The 18,565-nt window shown below is 52.4% G+C and overlaps 7 protein-coding genes across 7 annotated transcripts; 2 read left to right on the top strand and 5 right to left on the bottom strand.

Moving 5' to 3' along the window:
* Positions 1-904: 904 nt before the first annotated feature.
* MAA_10994 (uncharacterized protein) lies at positions 905-2,330 on the bottom strand (the record flags this gene model as incomplete). Its single annotated transcript, XM_011412939.1, has 4 exons — positions 905-1,476; positions 1,548-1,655; positions 1,718-2,169; positions 2,245-2,330. 4 exons carry the CDS (start codon positions 2,328-2,330, stop codon positions 905-907), a joined length of 1,218 nt encoding a protein of 405 aa, XP_011411241.1.
* Positions 2,331-2,551: 221 nt separating this feature from the next.
* MAA_03275 (transferase) lies at positions 2,552-3,610 on the bottom strand (the record flags this gene model as incomplete). The annotated part of the gene is made up of 1 exon (XM_007821273.2): positions 2,552-3,610. The coding sequence occupies one exon, from the start codon at positions 3,608-3,610 to the stop codon at positions 2,552-2,554; it is 1,059 nt and encodes a 352-aa protein (XP_007819464.2).
* A 1,438-nt stretch (positions 3,611-5,048) lies between these two features.
* Positions 5,049-6,071, bottom strand: MAA_03276 (DltD N-terminal domain protein; the record flags this gene model as incomplete). Its single annotated transcript, XM_007821274.1, has 2 exons — positions 5,049-5,882; positions 5,964-6,071. The coding sequence occupies 2 exons, from the start codon at positions 6,069-6,071 to the stop codon at positions 5,049-5,051; spliced, it is 942 nt and encodes a 313-aa protein (XP_007819465.1).
* Positions 6,072-7,091: 1,020 nt separating this feature from the next.
* On the top strand, positions 7,092-8,778 carry MAA_03277 (Cytochrome P450 CYP5235A5; the record flags this gene model as incomplete). The annotated part of the gene is made up of 3 exons (XM_007821275.1): positions 7,092-7,296; positions 7,373-8,544; positions 8,644-8,778. 3 exons carry the CDS (start codon positions 7,092-7,094, stop codon positions 8,776-8,778), a joined length of 1,512 nt encoding a protein of 503 aa, XP_007819466.1.
* A 386-nt stretch (positions 8,779-9,164) lies between these two features.
* Positions 9,165-11,161, bottom strand: MAA_03278 (Major facilitator superfamily domain, general substrate transporter; the record flags this gene model as incomplete). The annotated part of the gene is made up of 3 exons (XM_007821276.2): positions 9,165-9,275; positions 9,402-10,347; positions 10,509-11,161. The coding sequence occupies 3 exons, from the start codon at positions 11,159-11,161 to the stop codon at positions 9,165-9,167; spliced, it is 1,710 nt and encodes a 569-aa protein (XP_007819467.2).
* Positions 11,162-14,327: 3,166 nt separating this feature from the next.
* On the top strand, positions 14,328-15,631 carry MAA_03279 (feruloyl esterase B precursor; the record flags this gene model as incomplete). The annotated part of the gene is made up of 2 exons (XM_007821277.2): positions 14,328-14,587; positions 14,668-15,631. The coding sequence occupies 2 exons, from the start codon at positions 14,328-14,330 to the stop codon at positions 15,629-15,631; spliced, it is 1,224 nt and encodes a 407-aa protein (XP_007819468.2).
* Positions 15,632-17,294: 1,663 nt separating this feature from the next.
* MAA_03280 (Peptidase S8, subtilisin-related protein) lies at positions 17,295-18,293 on the bottom strand (the record flags this gene model as incomplete). The annotated part of the gene is made up of 1 exon (XM_007821278.1): positions 17,295-18,293. One exon carries the CDS (start codon positions 18,291-18,293, stop codon positions 17,295-17,297), a length of 999 nt encoding a protein of 332 aa, XP_007819469.1.
* Positions 18,294-18,565: the final 272 nt, after the last annotated feature.

Raw genomic sequence — 18,565 nt, 5'->3', positions numbered from 1 at the left:
AGGCGTGTCACGAGGATGATTGCGGTTAACCGATGAGCCACGGAGGAAAAGGATCCAACAATAGGCGGCCCTTGACCAAGCCGTCTTTCGGCTCTCTCTTCTCTTTTTGGTCCTGCCGGAATGCCCGTAGCTCCTGTAGAAGATGTTGACATGTATGTAATGACATATCAAGACACATATTAGTGACTTGACAAATCACCCCAAACGGATATCATGGGAGGCGTGCCATGGTGAGAAATCTAGTTGAATTCCGGGCGTTTTGACGCACCTCTATGCACACACAAACACACAGATTCGTCGCAGCACTGCAATTCCACCAGAGCAAGCCATAGCACATGTCTCATTTTTATAAATCTAGCTTCAAAAATAGATCAAATGCTTGGCGTTGTAATTGGCAAGTGAAATCAGTCAAGGAATACAAGTTGTGCAGTATCACACAGGCTTACGTGAGCTTTTGATTGAAGCGTCTAAATTAAATAAGAGGACACCTGTCAAGGAGGAACAAGAGAATTTATTGTTTGATTGAATGAGAAAGGTTAACCGTTTCCTTTCATACTACCACTATCTCAGATGATCAAAGACAACTCCGTATTGAAATGATTTCGCCTTCAGCGGAGTAGAACAACTATCACCACTGAAAAATTTCAATTATTGACGACCGGCTGAAAAAAGTCAATTTAATAATTTAACCCCTAAATAAAACCATGGGAATGCAGCAGTGTTCACGACATTTCAAACCCAATCAAACAACGGGGAATTTTGACTAATTTGCGTCACATGAAAGAGTCCCTCAGCAATGTACAAAATCTACAAGCCCGAAACTGCACCAAATGCAAGACCACCAACGTCCAAACATGTGTGGCTCACGTGAACCCATTATCAAAGTCTCCTCAACTCAGTCCAGTCACTCCGCATCGTTGATTATAAACCACACGGACGAGCAGCCCAGGCAGTTCATGACCAACTGATAAAAGAATGCCCACAGAGATGCATTTATGAACTTGGGAGCAAATACGTTCCAGAGATCTTCATGACCCCATGTGTATACGCAGACGACGGTGAGCGCCAGCGAGCTCAGGCCCGAGAACATGGTGTGAAGGGCTAAATACTCAAAATAAGGGGATTCGCCGGCTTCAACTCGAGATTTTCGCCCCTCGACACGTCTGCTTGATGACGACTGTTTGTCATGGAAACTCACGGCGTTGCCATTCTGTTTCCCCCCGAAGGGCTCTTGTTTTGTATCTGCCTGCGATGACAAGAGACGCAGGCCGGCAAACAGCCACCAAACAGGGCCGATCCAATTGCTCAAGACGGTTTGCAGCATGACGCCAACCACACTAGATGCACCGAGTCCGTTGAAACCATTCAGTAGGTCGAGCGTGGCGATGGAGTTGCTCCGCCCCATGCTGTAGAAGCCGCTTTGGCCCAACAGGAGCACAGTCGTTGCCGTTTCAACAGCCGACAGATTCATCTTCACTAAATGTAGCAAGAAAACAACGTCAGTCTCCATTTTTGTTTATTCGCATCGTGTGCAAAGACAAACTTACACAAGACCTGAAGCTGATAGTCGAACATTAGAAACAAGGGAAGGTTTTTGGGACGCGTCTGCGATCGAAGGTACAAGTTGAACAGCTCAACCACTTTCCTTATAGTATCTTGAGAAACAGGTCAACAGAGCCCAGCAAACGAAACCTATGATAATGAGCATGCAACTCACCCGATCGCAAAGGCTTGGCCCCAAGCCAATGATGTAGCAGGTAGTAGACGAGGCAACTCAACAGGCCAGTCCAAAAAGCTTTAAGAAGACGGTCTTGACTCAGCGTAGCTATGAAATGCTGTGCCTGCTGAGACGCGAAACCCAGCAGTTCCGGGTTGAAATCATAGGTCGACGAGAGCTTGAAGATGACGGCGGCCGCACACAGCGCCAGCGCGGCGCCAAAGGCTGCGTGTCGACCCAGTCCAGCACGTAGGTTTTGGGCAATGGATAAACCAGCACAAGTGTGAGATAGAAGCACAGGGATCCAGAGAACCGCGGGGTTTTCAAAAATGAAATCGTCCATGTGCTCGGCGATGGAGTACTTGGTGCCATTCTGATTGACGCACTGGCTCAGGAACTGCAGAGCCACGAGACCTACAGAGGGCACAAGAGGGCGGTCTGGTCCGCGAGCCCTGCATGCAAGACATGCTGGTGTTAGACATTTCGGTTTGTGACAACGTGGCAGAAGCGGGCATCGTGAGACAAACCTTGCAGACACGAGATATACAAGCCACGCCAGCGAGCCCCAGTACCAGTAGTGGTGTTCCTCTTCAACGAGCCACGGGATGAACATGGTCGCTGCGTGGCTAGCCGTGGCGGCAAATAGGGGCCATTTTGTAACGTCGAGTGATGTGTAACTCCTGTGTGTGAGTCCCACGGCTACCGCGAGACAGGTCATGCCGATGAGAAGTCGACCAAGGCTGACGTTGTCGACCGCTACGCCCAATAGGCTCTGGGTCACTTTTGCAAACTATCAACTCGAAGTATTAATCAAAATGAAACAAGAAAAAAGAATCAAGGGAAAACGTAAAGAAGGGGGCATCGTAGGTAGTTTGACTTGACACATGCCTTGTAGATGGAACTCTTCAATATTTCTCTGGCTTCAGCGCTCGGCGCAATCTGCCAATTCTTCTCAGCCTCTACTACAACGTCCCAGAGGCACATGGCTCGTCCTAGCTCGCTGCCATACTCCTCACAGTCTGTGTAGCTTCCGTCTTGTCTAGACAGGTTGGAGTTTGAGTCAAGATGCTGCATGGAAGAGCCAAGGGCGTGGCGAAGCTGCCTGGCATTTTCTACCAAAAATTCGGCCGCTGCGTCGCCGTCTCCCAACGCAGGCAAAAGCTCGGGGATGAATACTCCCGCGTTTCTTTCAGGTATCGGAAACCCCAGGAGCCCCGAAAGAGAGGGCACAATATCAATCTGGTTCACGGTAGAGTAGTACAGGTAGTCTTGTGCTGTTGCCAGGGGCGAGTCTCGCCGTATCGACGTCGTGCCCTGCAGCCTCGGCGATATAAAGACGGTGGCGGCGGCCAGCTCCTCGGGGAGGCGGCCGCCGTGGTTTCCCTGCGCCGTCATGCCGTGGTCGCCGAGGAGAACAAGCAGCGTGCCCTCCATGTGCGCCTCCGTCTCCAAGGTCCTGTAGATGGATTCGACCACCGAGTCCATTTCCAACTGCTTGGGCCGCATGTGAGCGGATCTCGGCCCTCCCATGTGGGCGATGCAGTCGAGGCCGAGATAGTGCAGAACGAGCGCCGCCCAATCGTCCCGCGCAAGCTCATCGGGCAGGTGCCTCGTGACGTTGGTGTCGATGTTGGTGAGGCCCGGAACGTGGAAAGATGAAAAGTCCTCTTTGCGATCAAAGATGTCGGGGTACAAGTCCACCCACATCTCGATGCCGTAAAACACAATCTTCTTGGTGCCTCGGCGGGAGGCCTTGAGTCGCGATAGCCAGGTGTCTTCGCCGTCTAGGCGCATGGCCTCGGGCGAGTTGGCCACGTTGAGCCAGGCGTCGAGGAACGACTGGCTTGAGCCTTGGGTCAAGGCCTTGATGCGAGATACGGTGAGGGTTGGCATGGCTGCAAGAGCCGTGAATGGGATTGCCACGCCGGACCGTATGAGACTGCACTACCATGTCAGCGCACAGCCATGTCTCGTAGTCTGATGGCAAAACGGATTCTCCCAGCTTGTTTACCTCTGTGTGAAGGGGAAGCCACTCTCTCGGGTAAAGACAAAATCACTGCGAAACCACGTCCAGAGTCAGTCGTTGGAATTTCACGTCGCCATGCTGAGCGCCTGGACTTGCCTTCTCAGTGCATCAACAACCATGAAGATGACTTTGTCAAACGGCGGCGCTGCATGACGCTGAGGCTTCGGCACCGGATCGTCTTGACCACCTGCTGCGGCCCACGGTCGACTACGAAACAGGCCCGTCATGAAGATGAGCATGCCCAGCGGAATCATGACATTTGCTGCCAGCAGCAGCAGGCCGCACTTTGTCCTAGACATGACAACAGGCATATCGGCGACGGGCAAGAGCAAAGATACGGGACGAAGCAGCAAATGTCTCGCGGCTGGACAAGATACGATCAAATCAGTCTCGCTTAGAATCTGCGTCTTCTTTTGTCGACCTCTACGAGCATTTGGCTACGACGTAAAGAACCTTGCACACAGGCTGTATTGGTTGGGTTCCCAGGTAAGTACTCGAGGCACACTCCAGCCTCGAACAGTGCACATGTGGGATGAGACGTCCGATGTAACCCCAGCATCACCAGATATCATCAAAGAGGGATATCCCGGGTTTCCCCCTATTCTTCTCACCCTTCCTACCCCCCACTTCCTTCTAAACCCAAAACCACCAAAAAGGGGAAAACGCAAACCGGGCTAAATACGGGATCTAGATCTTACATTGTATGGCCACCCAGCCGTGTGGTGTGCCTGTTGATTCCATTGAAGGGATGGATCCCCGCTCCTTACTCATCCGAGTCGTCTCACCGATCCTACAGCCAAAAGTTCCATGAGACTGTCTACCTACAGGCGGGTGCTCCGGAATATGTCAGTACATTAGCGTGCCTTTTCCCCGGGACTTGACCAGACCCGTTCACGGTCCAATGTCGGCCGTTACAAAAACTCACGAGCCACCGCTGACATGACAAGCTTCGCTGCGTGTAAGCGTAATTTGTGAAATTGTAGTCTTGCGTGTGCTGACGTTGCGGGCCGACGCCACTCCAGGCTTAATGTGACGGTCATCTTCTTTGTTGACAAAGTGGCGTACTTTTGGACCTCGATGATATTTACGAGTTAAATGCGCACTTAAAATTGAAATTATCAAGTCTATTTTTCGTATTTCGTCCGGCCATGACAAAACAGCCTCTTTATATAGGATTTTCGAGTGTCACTCGCCGCATTTAGCCGAGAAGATATCTAGTTCATAGTGTAGCATTGACACAACTCCAAGAATATCACACAACGCATCCTTGCCCGTGCCTGCCGTCTAGTACCCGTCTTCTTACCTTTACAATAGTGAAGGGGATACGACCCGACCGGCAAGGGCGTCCTGGACAAAAAGTACCTGCGCCTGGTTGACACGTTCCTGGTGAGCATTGTCCAGTATATCCATGTGGGTGGCGCCGTCGGCCACATGGAGCCTTTTCGGAGCCTGCAACGCCTCGAAATGGGCAACCTGCTTATCGGTGCCAATCAGGTCGTCCTGCTTTGCAATGACAAACAGGACCGGCTGCGTGATGAGCTTCCACAGGTGGCGAGAATCCCACAGCAGCATGTGCCGGTAGGTGCCTATGGTGGTGCGGTTGACGTGGTGAGGCGCGAGTGCGGCTCGCAGCACGTTGGCATCGTCGTAAGCTTGGAGCATGCGCATGACGCTGGCCCGCTCGAGCCCCGGGTCGAAGCCGGCCGGGTTCTCTCCGCGGCCGTCCAGCATGGGCACCATGTAGGGCGCGTTGCCTTTGACCTGCGACTCGCGGTCGCGCGCGGCCTGGACCAGGACCTGGCGCATCTTGACCATGTTGTGCGTGGGCTCCGTGGCCGGCGACACGACAATGAGCCAACGGGCTCGCGGGTCCAGCACCGCCGCGGCCATGGCCACGGTGCCGCCCAGGGACATGCCCCAGAGGCCGACGCCCTGGCGCCGGTCGACGGAGGTGTGCGACAGCATGAAGGTGACGGCGTCGCTCATGTCGTCGACTTGCACGTGCGGGTTGATGTTGTTGCGCGGTTCGCCGTCGCTCAACCCCACGCCTCGGGGATCGTACACCAGTGCCGATATGCCCGCTGCCTGGAAAGCGGCCGCCGTTGTCGGAAGCCCGAGCATCTCTGCCGTGGCGTTGAACTGGAGCCTTGATTGTTAGCCGCCAAAATGGCAAGACGCCGATGCTGACGCGGGCTAGGCTTGGGAGCAGTGTCGACTTACACCGGGGCTCATGACCACGCCGGGTCCCCTGCTCTGGGCAGGGAAGACATGGCCTCGCAGCACAACCCCATCTACCGTTTTGAACTTGACCTCTTCGCGCCGCGTCATGTCGTTAGGATCAGGTTCGTCTATGTATGGGCGCAGAATCGCGGACGAATATCGGCACTGACGAGGCAATTATTCAATGGATCGTCGATTCTGATTTGGCAACGCAAAAATACCAAACCTCAAAGGTAAAGTTCTCCGGCACCGAGTTTCCCAGTTTATATGTGCTGAGATTTATCCCCTCGAGGCACAGTATAAGGCTTAGTTGTCGCAGCTTACTCTCTTTAACAAGGATGTATTGTCATCCCCCATTGTCTCACGTCTGTTTCCCCCCCCTTTTTTAAATCCGTCATCCTCTCTTTGTCTTTGAAATCCTTGCCAAAGCGGGTTGCAAACAAAACAGGACTGCAACGTCCGGGGCCACCGCCCAACACCTTGTCAGCGTAGGCAAAGTCAGTCACGCGAGCTCATACTGCATATGTCAAGTCAAGTGCTCTTAGTCCTTACTAATGGCGGACCTTCCCGGGATACCCAACGGCTTATGTGGAGACATCTGCAGCCTTCTAGCGCTGACGGCATATCTCTTCCATGTTTGCGCTAGACCGACTTGGGCGGGTGTGCCCCACTAATGCATGCGCTAATCGTGTCGGCATGCGAACCGCACATGGCGCCAAACAATTATAGTTGACCCTCAAGTACCTGCGATACTAATGGGGCGTGTCCCTAGCGACAGTGGCTCACGGCAAAGAGCATGGCAACGGTGAGATATCATTGATAGATTCGTTTTGCACAGGCAACTCAGCATGTTGAGTGTTGAGCTCATCTCAACTTAGTGCTTATGAAGAAGACGTCGATCCTACAACCCCCAATCTGACTCGATGTCGAAGCCATTCGTCTAGATTCCAAATACGCTCCGGCAAGCAACGACCACGAGAGCAACCCAGCACAACACTCTACCCTATCCAACTCAAGTATTCCCGTCCTCCCCTTCTCATCTTCGCCGTCGGCTTGTCGGCGACGATACCCTTGCCATCACTCGTCGTTCATGTCCCCTACATCTCCATCTAGCTTCTTTATCAAACCATGGCCCTCATCACAGCCACATACGTGGTCGTCTTACTCACTGCAATAATCTATACCGGTCTGATACTGCCTCGGTATCGACAGTGGAAGAAGCTCTCTCACATTCCCGGCCCAGCCATTGCCGGTTGGAGCAAAATTTGGCTCTTGCGCCACGTCCTTCCCGGAACACTCTGCAAGAGATTGGAAGACGTCACCAAGACATATGGTAGGAAAGAAAACATAAACACACCAGCTGCGTCAGTCCGTCACACCCAGCTAACGTGATGCGCTCCTCTCAACAGGCCCTATTGCCCGCGTCGGCCCCGACTGGGTTGTGTGCAGCGACGCTACAGAAATCCGGCGCATCTGGGCCATCCGGTCCGGCTACCATCGCGCCGACTGGTACAAGGCCACCCGGCTCGACCCCGACAACGACAACGTCCTGACCCTCACCGACAACAAGGCTCACCATGACATCCGCTCGCGCCTCTTGCCCGGCTACTCGGGCAAGGGCATGCCCAACCAAGAGGAAACAGCCGACACGCAGATCCTCAAGCTCATACAGCTGCTCCAACGCAAATACCTGTCCACCCGCGACACCCTCCGGCCGTGCAACCTCGCCCGCACAATGCAATACCTCACCCAAGACGTCATTACAGCCGTCGGCTTCGGCCAGGCAGCCGGATACCTCGACGCGGACGAAGACATGTTTGGCGTGATCCGCGCGTGCGAGACCGTCCTGCTCCCCGTGCACATCATCTCCTTTCTCCCCGTCCTCCGCGCCATCCTGAGCTCCCCCATCATGAAACCCCTTCTCCCCAAGCCCACTGATACGCACGGCGTCGGCCGCTTCCTCGGCGTCATCAAGGCCCACTGCGACAGGCGCTTCGGCGCCTCGGCCATTCGCCGCAACGACATGCTCCAGACCTTTGTCGACTCCGACATGACACGGAAGCAAGTCGAGTCGGAGGCCCTCGTCACTCTCTTCGGCGGCACAGACACCACGGCCACCGCCCTGCGCAACATCATCTTCTTCCTGACGACAAATGCAAGCGCCTACCGTGCTCTACAGGCAGAGATTGACACGGCCGTGAAATCAGCCGCGCGGCCCATCATCGCCGACGACCATGCCAAGTCCCTTCCCTTTCTCCAGGCGTGTATTCGCGAAGGTCTCCGCATGTGGCCACCGAGCATGGGCATCATGGGCAAAGTGTCTGATCGTGATGACGAAATATGCGGCAAGTATATCCCCGCCGGGACTCAGGTCGGCTGGGCCGCCCTGGCAATTATGTACGACAAGAACATTTTTGGCGGTGATGCCGATGTATATGAGCCTCGGCGGTGGCTAGATGCCAAGCCGGACAAGCTTAAGGACATGGAGGCCATATATGGGCTTGTATTTGCTACGGGTACACGGTGGGAGTGTCTTGGTAAGAGGCTGGCGTATGTGGAGATGGGCAAGGTGATTTTCGAGGTGAGTCAAGATAGAAGGCCCAGCTCCCATTTTCTTCCATGATATAAAGCGAAAGACGAGAAACGTAAAGTGCAAGTCGACTGACTGTGTGTATAACAGCTCTTTTACCGTTTTGACATGTCCATGGTTTCGCCTATGGAGCCTTTTAAGTGGGTGAATCATGGACTCACGGCTCAGCACGATATGAATATTCGCTTTATGAGTAGATGGGAACACGGCGGCAGAGATAGATAATGATTCTGTTTTGGCTGAATATGTGGTTTTAGCTGAATATTCACCACCGCGGAATAGAGTCCATGTTATATACCAATCTGGTGTGACAAGGGCTATACGAGGGCTTTGGGCATTTTGCTCTATTCATCTAATAACAGTCCTTGGTATTCAAGGTCTCAAGGCCCAAGTGACCAAGACCTGTTAAATACAAAAGTCGGTGAGGGAATTTGCCTAGGTCTCGTGATCAAGCCCCTGTGACCTGCGTAACATTTGGTGCCATGCGGTATTTTATCATTACATTACCATCCATATTGCCGCCCATATATTGTCCGCCCTTTGCATCTAGTTTGTGAAAACTATTGCCGAGCCGCCTCTACCGGAGTTTGAAGTTCAGTGCCTTATATATCTTATTTCTTTTCACGATCTACACCAAGTACAGCCTCTTGATTATCGGTGCTTAGGTGATGAGAGCCCACAAAGAAATTAAGCACAAGCGATAGACCTGCAAACGCCACGTACTACGTGTGCATGACGCAAAATAACGGGGTTAGCAGAGCCCCAAAAGGTTCGAATGCACGAGCAGTGGGATAGACAAGATAAAAAAACACAAAGGATGGAGGAGAACAAGGGGAATGTCTGTTTACCATGATCCACACATCTCGTAGAGAGTAGAAGAATGTCTCTCGCACAACAAGTTGCTGCTCCTTGGGCAGAGCCCAGATGGCATCCACCTTGGCTGAAGCTTGGTCGCCATTAAAGTCTTGGGCTACACTGGCGCCTAGCTCCTGGACAAGCCTCGGGTTGGCGGCTGTCATTTCATTCTGGAAAATCACGCCACCGACAACAATGGAGATGGCATTGGCGATGGAGCGCACAAAGCTCATGGTGGCGACGACGGCTGCAGTGTCGCGCTCTGCGTTGACGGCCTGTACAGCTAAAAGAGGCGGCTCAATGTTCATGCCGACACCGAGGCCGACCAGGATCTGAAAGATGAAGAGCTTGGCCAAGTCTTTCTCAAACGGCAAGTAGATAAAGAGGCCCATGCCGAGCAAATTCAAAACCTGGCCCGCGTACATGATGCGGAGATACTTGCCTGTTTTCTGGATGAAAATCCCAGCAAAAGCAGCAGACAGCGAACTTGCCACAATGAGTGGAAGAAGATAGATGCCCGAATCGAGAGGGCTGGCGCCAAGAACGGATTGCGAGTACAGAGGCAAGTAGTAGGCCAGTCCGATGAAGACGTAAAAGTTGCAACTGTATACCCCAAAGGCTGCCGAGGAAGATTTGTTGGAGAAGATGTGAAGTGGAATGACGGGCTCCTTGGCAAATTTGTACTCATTGACAAGGAACAAGGCCAAGACGACGACGCCAAACACCAGCAGGCAGATAATGGTGGCCGAGGACCAGGGATAGACGACATCACCAAGGTCGAGTGCTAGAAGCACCATCAGGACGGAGCCGATGATGAGGGCGCCGCCTATCCAATCGATCTTCTTGAGCCCGGCCATAAGGGGGGTACCCGGGTTGGACACGTTGAGGAAGACGATGAGAATGCCAAAGACGACGCCTCCAATGGGCACTAGGCAGCATCTGCAGCATCAGTAACCGACACATTGGTGCAGAGGGTGTTTGTTTTGCAAACTAACAGTTGATCCAAAAACACCATCTCCAACTGCATGCGCAGCGTTAGTCACAGACGGTGGAAAATGGGCGAGCCACCAACCCGAGCAATCCAATCAGTAAAGACGTACTCTGCCTTTGTAGTCAGGAGACCCCCAAGAATGGGGCCAACGGCACTCCCCAATGCCCAGACAAGCGACGTGATGCCTAGATACAGACCACGATCCCGGACGGAAAAGGTGTCACAGATGATGACATTGACCATTGTGCCCATGCCGGCGGCGCCGATGCCTTGAACCACGCGTCCGGCGATCAAGGCGTCCATGGTCGGTGACAAGGCGCACAGAAGACTCCCACACAGGAAGATGACAATGGCGATGAGCATGATGGGCTTGCGACCCCAAATGTCGGCGATGGTGCCCCATAATGGTGTCGTGGCGGTGCTTGCGAGGATAAAAGCGCTCCCAATCCATATGTATCCGGTGACGGAGCGGAAGGCGCCCACAATGGTGGGAATGGCCGGCGTCACAATCGTGATGTCGAGAGCCGTCAGGAGCACCGACAGGCACAGAGGAAGCATGAGCAACGCAGCGCCCGCGGCCGAAGGTTTCTTGGCCACGGCATCAGACGCGGGCTCTGGCGGTGAAGAGGGCAATGACGACGAGGACGTCGGACAGCTATCGCCATGTCTGTCGTGTTGCAAGACTGCGTCGTCAGTGGCGGCTGTAGCATGGTTCGACGCGTCCATGACCACGCCCGTCTGATGAAGCGCGGCGTTGGCCATGTCTGCGGTAGGGGCTGGTTTTGTCGTCATGTCGCGATTTTCCTGTTGTTGGCTTGGTGTTCAAATGTGGTCAGGTAAAGCCTGAAATATTGGCAGGAGCAGGTGGTCTCTGCACGGATTTTGCTTACGGCATCTGGCACGGTGGTCTTGTCTTACCAGACCACACCTGAGTTGCACATGTGACATGTCGACCAGACTTGACGCTATAGTAAGCGCCTGGCTCCATGTCATCTTGTCATCCATAGTGGGGACCCCGCCTGCCATAGTAGCGCCCCGGGGTGTACTGATCCACCGAGATTCATGACATCGAACAGGCTGGGCTGGCGTATCACCAGCAGCTCTCTGTGAAAAATTCGGCTCTGTCGACGGCCAGTCGTGTCCTGCGAGCAAATTTCCAAGGTCCACCAGTTGACGTCTCAGAGCAACATGTGAGTATACTTTAATTTTTGGTTTTATAATGCTACACGACGCCCTCTTGACCCCGGCACGTCCAGCGAATATGGTGCACGTCGCCGGCAAACAGGTGCTCCTCACGATAGGATTCGTCGCACTCGTTCGGGGAACCCAGTTATTTATTTATTTAAGTTTTGAAAAAAACCAAAAAAATTTAATATTAAAATAAAATATTAGCTAAATATTAAATATTATTCTTAGCCTAATATTACTTGCCCTTGTCACAACAACCCACGACACTCCCTGGGACCAACTAGATTAGGAATTCCTATTAGCACCTGCCCCTAAACGGAACGATTCTTTCCCATCTATTTCTGTGCGGCGGGAGGAATCTGTAATGCAAGGTAGCTTGGCTACCCATAAATTCCACAGCTGTGAAGAAAGCTTCCAGCATGAACCAAGTACAACGACATGGAACCCATCGACCGTAGCCTAGATGCACGGTATGATTGTGCAATTTGTTGCAAGTGCTGCAGCACATAGTTGTCCAATTGAAAAATTACATCGTCATTTTTTCCCACATTTGGCAAGTTGGCCAAGTCCCCGTGTGCCATCTTCACACGTTCAGTCACAACACAAGCTACCAGGCTGTTATAACATATAGTCTTTTCAAGCGTAAAGTTTGTCCGCTTGACTTTATCTCTAGTACACCCGGAAAACTTGATTACTGCATGAAGGCGACGCTCTGGCCTGAAAACGCCGGAGGCTGTTCTGCTACTGTTTTATCAATGACTTCATTTGGCTATGGAAACTAGGCTCAATGCCGCGCTGACAAGATATTCACAGTTCGCTATTGCTGTTTTATCAAGTCCTAACTGACCTACCAAGGCGGTGGTAGGGAGAGAGTTGACGGAACCCACTGAACAGATATTATGACCTGTCCTTCTAGATAATATCTGTCAGAGTGTATCCATGGTACAGCCTCTACTATTGCTAAGCCCCCGGCGCGGGAACGTTACCTCTTTGCTTTTAGTTGCAACTACCAGACATGGCCTCCAGCACATCTGATAGTGCAGCAATGTCATTTGTCCCTATGGACCGCTCCTGGAGCGCAGTAGCCATGATATTGTGACGTTATAGGTGTATGAAGTAGTATACTACAAGACGAGTGTAGGCATATAATACAATCTACGTCTATAACCCCAATAAAGGAAATATAATACACAAATTATAAACGGCAATACGGCGAAGGGAGTTATAGTCCTTGGGATTCATTTACAGCGGACGTTGTAAGCTCTTACGTGCGGCAATCAGTCACCTCCGGGGACATCTCTGACAAGTATAATTGGTCCAACTATCGCACAATAAAAAAACTCAACTGGCAAAGATCCGCACATGGGGGTTATCGCAGTCCCCCGAGGCCGAAGTTGCATCGTGACGTGTCGTTGCGGAGTCGACAAGGCGGTAGCGCCGAAGCGCCGAGGTTTACGGGGACCCGCGACTTTAGAATTCCGCGGGACCCCGCCTACAAAACATTTGTACTGACCTTACTAGCAGCCGCTAAAACATCAATGCATGTCAATGATCTTCCTTCTCTCCCCCCCCTAATTTATAGAGCCATGAGCCAGCTACTTAGTTTGGCATTTGCTGCAATTTCCCAGTAACTGTCTACCTCCAGGGGCCGATTACCTCTCACGAGGTGCATTGACTTTTTAGCTGCGAGCCTTTACCCCACAGCCGGCGCCGTTCCCCGCAATCACGCCACTTCCGATCCGGACATTCAATGCACCAAGCGTCCCGATCCGATTGACGCCAACGCGCCAGCTCCGCAATGCCAGTGAGTCTGGATCTAATTCAAAACCATTTTCAAAGCATTCCTTATACGATAACTACCTACCTAGGTTGGTAGTTGTGAGGATTGTAGAATCGACAAATCAAAGTCTGAAGATGCTCGACAACTATTCGTCTTTTTGTCGTCGACTGCGGCGTGTCTTCCAAAGAGTCGGCTAATAGACTCCCGATTGGTTGCCGAGTAATTCACTTGATAAATTAGGCATGCATTGAGGTCCCTGTTTGTACAAGTTCGTTTCCACCGTTGCGACTAGGCAGCTTTGGTCCAAGTGACGACCGGCTCTCTCCATCGGCAATTGATGCCGCGTCTTCCGCACGAGTATCCAGACTTTAAATGTTGGAATATCATCAAGGAGACGCCTGGCAGCCAATTTCCTGAGAGAAACCATCTCAAGACCACTCGCCCAACGCTAGAGGTGCTTCAATATTGGTCGAGTCTTGCATTGCCACCTTAGTCAACACCATGCGCACGTCTCGCGCTGCGCTGCCAATCTTGGCCGGCATCCTTCTGGGCGGTGGGTGCCATGGCAGTCAATCAAAGTGCTCGCAGTCGACCTTTGAGTCAATCTTGGATTCGATCCCCGGCACATCAATCAATTAGGTCGAAGAGGTGCCTCAAGATGGAGCTTTTGGCGATGCGGCTACAAACATTCCCTTTCCACGCAATGCCACGGGGCTCCCAGCGCTTTGCGCCGCATCATTCAACACGAAAACCCCAGGAAATACCTCGTACAACTTTGGCGTATTCCTCCCCACGAATTGGAACGGTCGCTTTTTGGCCACGGGCAACGGCGGCTTTGGAGGCGGAATCAACTGGATCGACATGGTCAGTCAAGCCGCCGCCGCCGCCACAACGTCCTCCTTGTAAAGCAGTCTACTTACCAAATCGCAGGGCATATTCTCCCAATATGGATTTGCAACAATGTCCACGGATACCGGGCACAGTTCTGCGCCGACTGATGGGAAATGGGGCCTGCATCAGCCAGAAAAGCTCATCAACTGGGGCCACCGAGCCATGCACGGCTCCGTCACGGCAACAAAGCAGATTGTCCAGTCCTATTACACCGGGGACATACAATTCTCCTATTACGCCGGCTGCTCCACCGGCGGCCGCCCAGGACTCCGAGCCGCCAAGGCCTCCGAGAGATCCAACTTCACCCCGACGCGTTCGACGGCGTCGTCGTCGGAGCGCCGGCCTGGTGGACGACACACCTCCAGCCATGGACCATGAAGCAGGGCCTGACAAACACACCGGCCAACAGCTCCCATCACATACCCCCTCCGCTATTCCGCATCATCGCAGATGAAATGACCCGGCAGTGCGATGCGCAAGACGGCCTGCGCGACGGCATCATCAGCGACCCCGACGGCTGCAGCTTCGACTTCAACCGGCTCCTCTGCTCGCCGGGCAACAAGACCGCCTGCCTGACGGCTGCCCAGATCGACACGGCCGAAAGGCTTTACAGCAACTACCTCGACACGAAGCAGGCTCTCGTGTTCCCCGGGATATCGCTCGGCACCGACGCGGCCGCCCTCTCCGCCCAGCCGTCCACCCTGGGCATCGACTTTCTCCGCTACTGGGTGCACAACGACAGCAGCTGGGACTACACGACCTTTGAGTACAGCGACGTGCTCCTCTCAGAGAAGATCAACCCCGGGGCCGCAACCGCCGACGACTTCGACTTGTCCCCCTTCCAGAACCGGGGCGGCAAGCTCATCCACTACCACGGTCTGGCGGATAACTTGATTCCCGCGGGGAGCAGCCGGTACTTCTACGACCAGGTGTACCGCGCCCTGACTCCCAAGGGCATCCACGTCAGCGACTTTTACCGCTTCTTCTACGTGCCCGGCATGGAGCACTGCATGGGCTCGGCCGTCGCGGCGCCGTGGTACATTGGCGGCGGGACGCAGAGCGTAACGGGGGCGAGCCACTCGGTCCCCGGGTTCGCGGATCCCGAGCACGACGTCATACTGGCCATTATGGCCTGGGTCGAGGGCGGCACGGCGCCCGACAAGATCGTCGCCACCAAGTTCCGCAACGACTCGGTCTTTGCGGGGGTGGAATCGCAGCGGCCGCTGTGCGCGTACCCCCTGCAAGCGGTGTACTTGGGGCGCGGTGGGATAAAGGATGCGAGGAACTGGGAATGCGTGGAGGCAGAAACGGACAGGGCGCGGCGCAGCGGCTCTGGGAATGTTTTTGCTGGACTTACAGGCGAGTCGGGTTGAACTGTTCCTTTGCGATGAGTGTCATTAGCTGAATGGTTTCTGACTGGTTCGTTTCTAGATATCTCTGGGCTGTGGCGCGAGAGCATCATCGTGGCTGTTTTGGGCGGCGTCGCGATTTTATGGTTGAGGCAGATCCGATGAAATTTGTGAATTATTTTAACCTGCCGGCTTATCCACATGCCCATGGGAAGAGACTGGAGCAGATTAGATTGACCTACTGCGCAAGACAACTTGTGGAGCTGGAGGAAGAACCTCGGTGTCTAACCTTGGTGGACCGTAATTGATCCCCGATATCAACTCCATTCATGTTGTTGTATGCGTCAATTAATAGAGGAATCTCAAGCTTGCCCTTGAAATGGGACTCTTGCTGTCTTTACACTTGTATACGCCTTTGCCGGCCGATGATGAAGCTTCTCTTTAGGGGATTCCCAGCCATCGTAAGCCGCCGTGCTTAATAGAAGCACAAAGGCATTGTCCTTGAAGCCATGTCGAGGAGACGGCGGTCGAGGTAGCCTATTGACAAGGTCTGCGACAATGCCTTGAGTTGGCGCCAAATTCTGGTATTGGGATGCCTCGTACTCAACTGGCCCAATGACTTTGGAATGGAACGACCACCTGAGGAAGTAGCCTGAGTCGGCCGCCACCCAGATTTTATACCCGACCGGTATCGGCTTGCCTGGAGTATGGACAATAAATTTACTTCTACTATTATGCAAAAGAGCACTATTGCTTCATCAATATGGATGTTTGAAGAGGGCGTCAAAGCCATCGTCAGGGTCTGCCCTGCTTTCAAGTTTCAGATGCTGTGGCCAATACCGGCGGTTATAAAATTAGTTGTGGGGTGATCGGCATTGCTAATTTGGGGCACCTCGATTTAATAGGCAATTCTATACAAAAATAAGTACTACGGACCGTTGAAGTACCGGCTCAGGGGAAAACCTTAATACCTACCCTAAATCCACCTAAATACATCTATTATATCCATTTTCAGATACAAATATAATAGATATTAGGTAGGCTGGGCGCTGAGAAGATGGATTTAATAGAGATTGGCCACTTATATGTGATCAATGTGGCTCAGCAGTGTAATGGTTCCGAGCCTTGCCGGCGGCTTCTTGCAGCCGGCCCATCCTGCAGCCTACGTGCTGGGTCGTAATATTGATGCGCTATTTAATCGTAGTTACCTGTTTTATAGGTCTCCTCCAGATGATATGAAGATGAAGATGAGGGACTAAAAGCTAAGAAAACAACAGGTTTTTAAGCGAAATCCTTATAAGATAAACTACAGGTTTATATAATTCTGTGTAATTCTGCTTATAATAAGTATAAGAAGTATCTCCTTTAAAAAAGTACCTTGATAGTTATGTAGATAATATAATAGCTATAGGAATTGCTTGGCCTGCGGACTCTCAGCCTTCGGATGATTCTACCCCTTGCACCACCGCTCTAAAATGCAAGGGGTGACGTAGTATTTTAGCTTAAATGTATTCAGATAGCTACAACTATTTACATTTAAAGTAATTTCGTAGAGAATTCCTTGACTCTACACCTGAAATGGATAAGATTTGCTGTCATAGACACATTGCACACATCAAACTGGTCCACAGCCTCGTGAGTAGCCTATCACACTCGCAAATTGCCCCAATTCCCTTCCCTGGAATTCTCAACATCTGTCGTCCTGCTGGCCACACGACGACTCCTGCCTGTCGTTGTTGTTGTTCACAAGCACGTTTGGGGAGCCACGAAGGTCGCCTGTAATCTTATCCCTCGTTGCAGTAGTCTCGAGAAAGAAATCGACCAGACTGCTTTCTTGTGAGTAGGCTGCCATAGCGTTCAAAACTACGGCGGCGACATGGGGTGCAGCCATTGAAGTGCCCGACATGATGGCAGTGGCAGAATCGCTCTTGTGTGAAAGGGAGAGAATATCCGCTCCTGGGGCAAAAATGGTGACATGAGAACCGTAGTTGGAATGGGACGCAATACTCCAATCTTGATTGATAGATCCAACCGTTATAGAGCCACTTGCAGAACCCCCTGATGCTGCACCAACGCTCTGGGCATTATTACCGGCGCTGGTGACGGTTAATATACCTCTATGATGGGCTCTCTCATAGACAAGCTTCAACGCTGGCGATGAAGCCGCTCCCAAAGAACAGTTAATCACGGCAGTATTCTTGCGGCCCTTGTCCGCAATGTCGTTGGCAGCGTGGTTGAATCCTGCCAATATCTGGGAAGTAGTTGCATCGTTTTTGTCGTCGAAAACCTTGACAGATAGCACTCTAGCCTGCTTAGCCGCGCCGTAGGTCTTGGAGGCAATAATTCCAGCTACGTGAGTTCCGTGGCCGGTCCCGTCACTAAAGTCATCCTCCCCGGTAGCAGTCTTAACGGCAGTCCAAAGGTTTTCAGCACGGCCCTCGAACTCTTGATGCGTAGTTCGAATACCGGTGTCAACTACATACGCATAATACGTCTTTCCATTGGTCCACGAATCATAGTAATACTGGAAATTCCGAAACACAGTTACCGATGGAAGCTTGTGAGGGAATCGGTGAGAGATGGCTCGGAGGTTCCAGGGTGCCTTGTTCTGAACTGTTGCCTTGGGTCCTTCTGGCGCTGCCAAGGCCAGCCCAAAAAGGACGGCGAGGGCCGTTGAGGTTTTCATCTAAGCAATATAGTAGGTGTTTGTGAAATCGATGGATAGAAATTGCCGGCTGAAGGCTAGGTGTTGACTGTAGCTGCTTTTGGGACTGTTCTTGTATCAGTTGGTTCGTCTTATATAAGAGAGAGAGCTCTGCTTGTGAAGAGATAACCCACTTTAGTCTTCTTTACATGACGCCTTTTTTTTGGACCTATATGAAATTAAGGACTGTGTACTATTCATGCGCATTGTGCTAATATACGTAAGGCTGCCAGGAACAGGGGGGCAAGTATGGC

The sequence above is a fragment of the Metarhizium robertsii genome, assembly GCF_000187425.2.
Source record: "Metarhizium robertsii ARSEF 23 chromosome Unknown MAA_Scf_3, whole genome shotgun sequence".
Taxonomy (NCBI): domain Eukaryota; kingdom Fungi; phylum Ascomycota; class Sordariomycetes; order Hypocreales; family Clavicipitaceae; genus Metarhizium; species Metarhizium robertsii.
The sequence above is the reverse complement of the archived record's forward strand: the minus strand, read 5'-3'. Positions and strand labels throughout refer to the sequence as shown.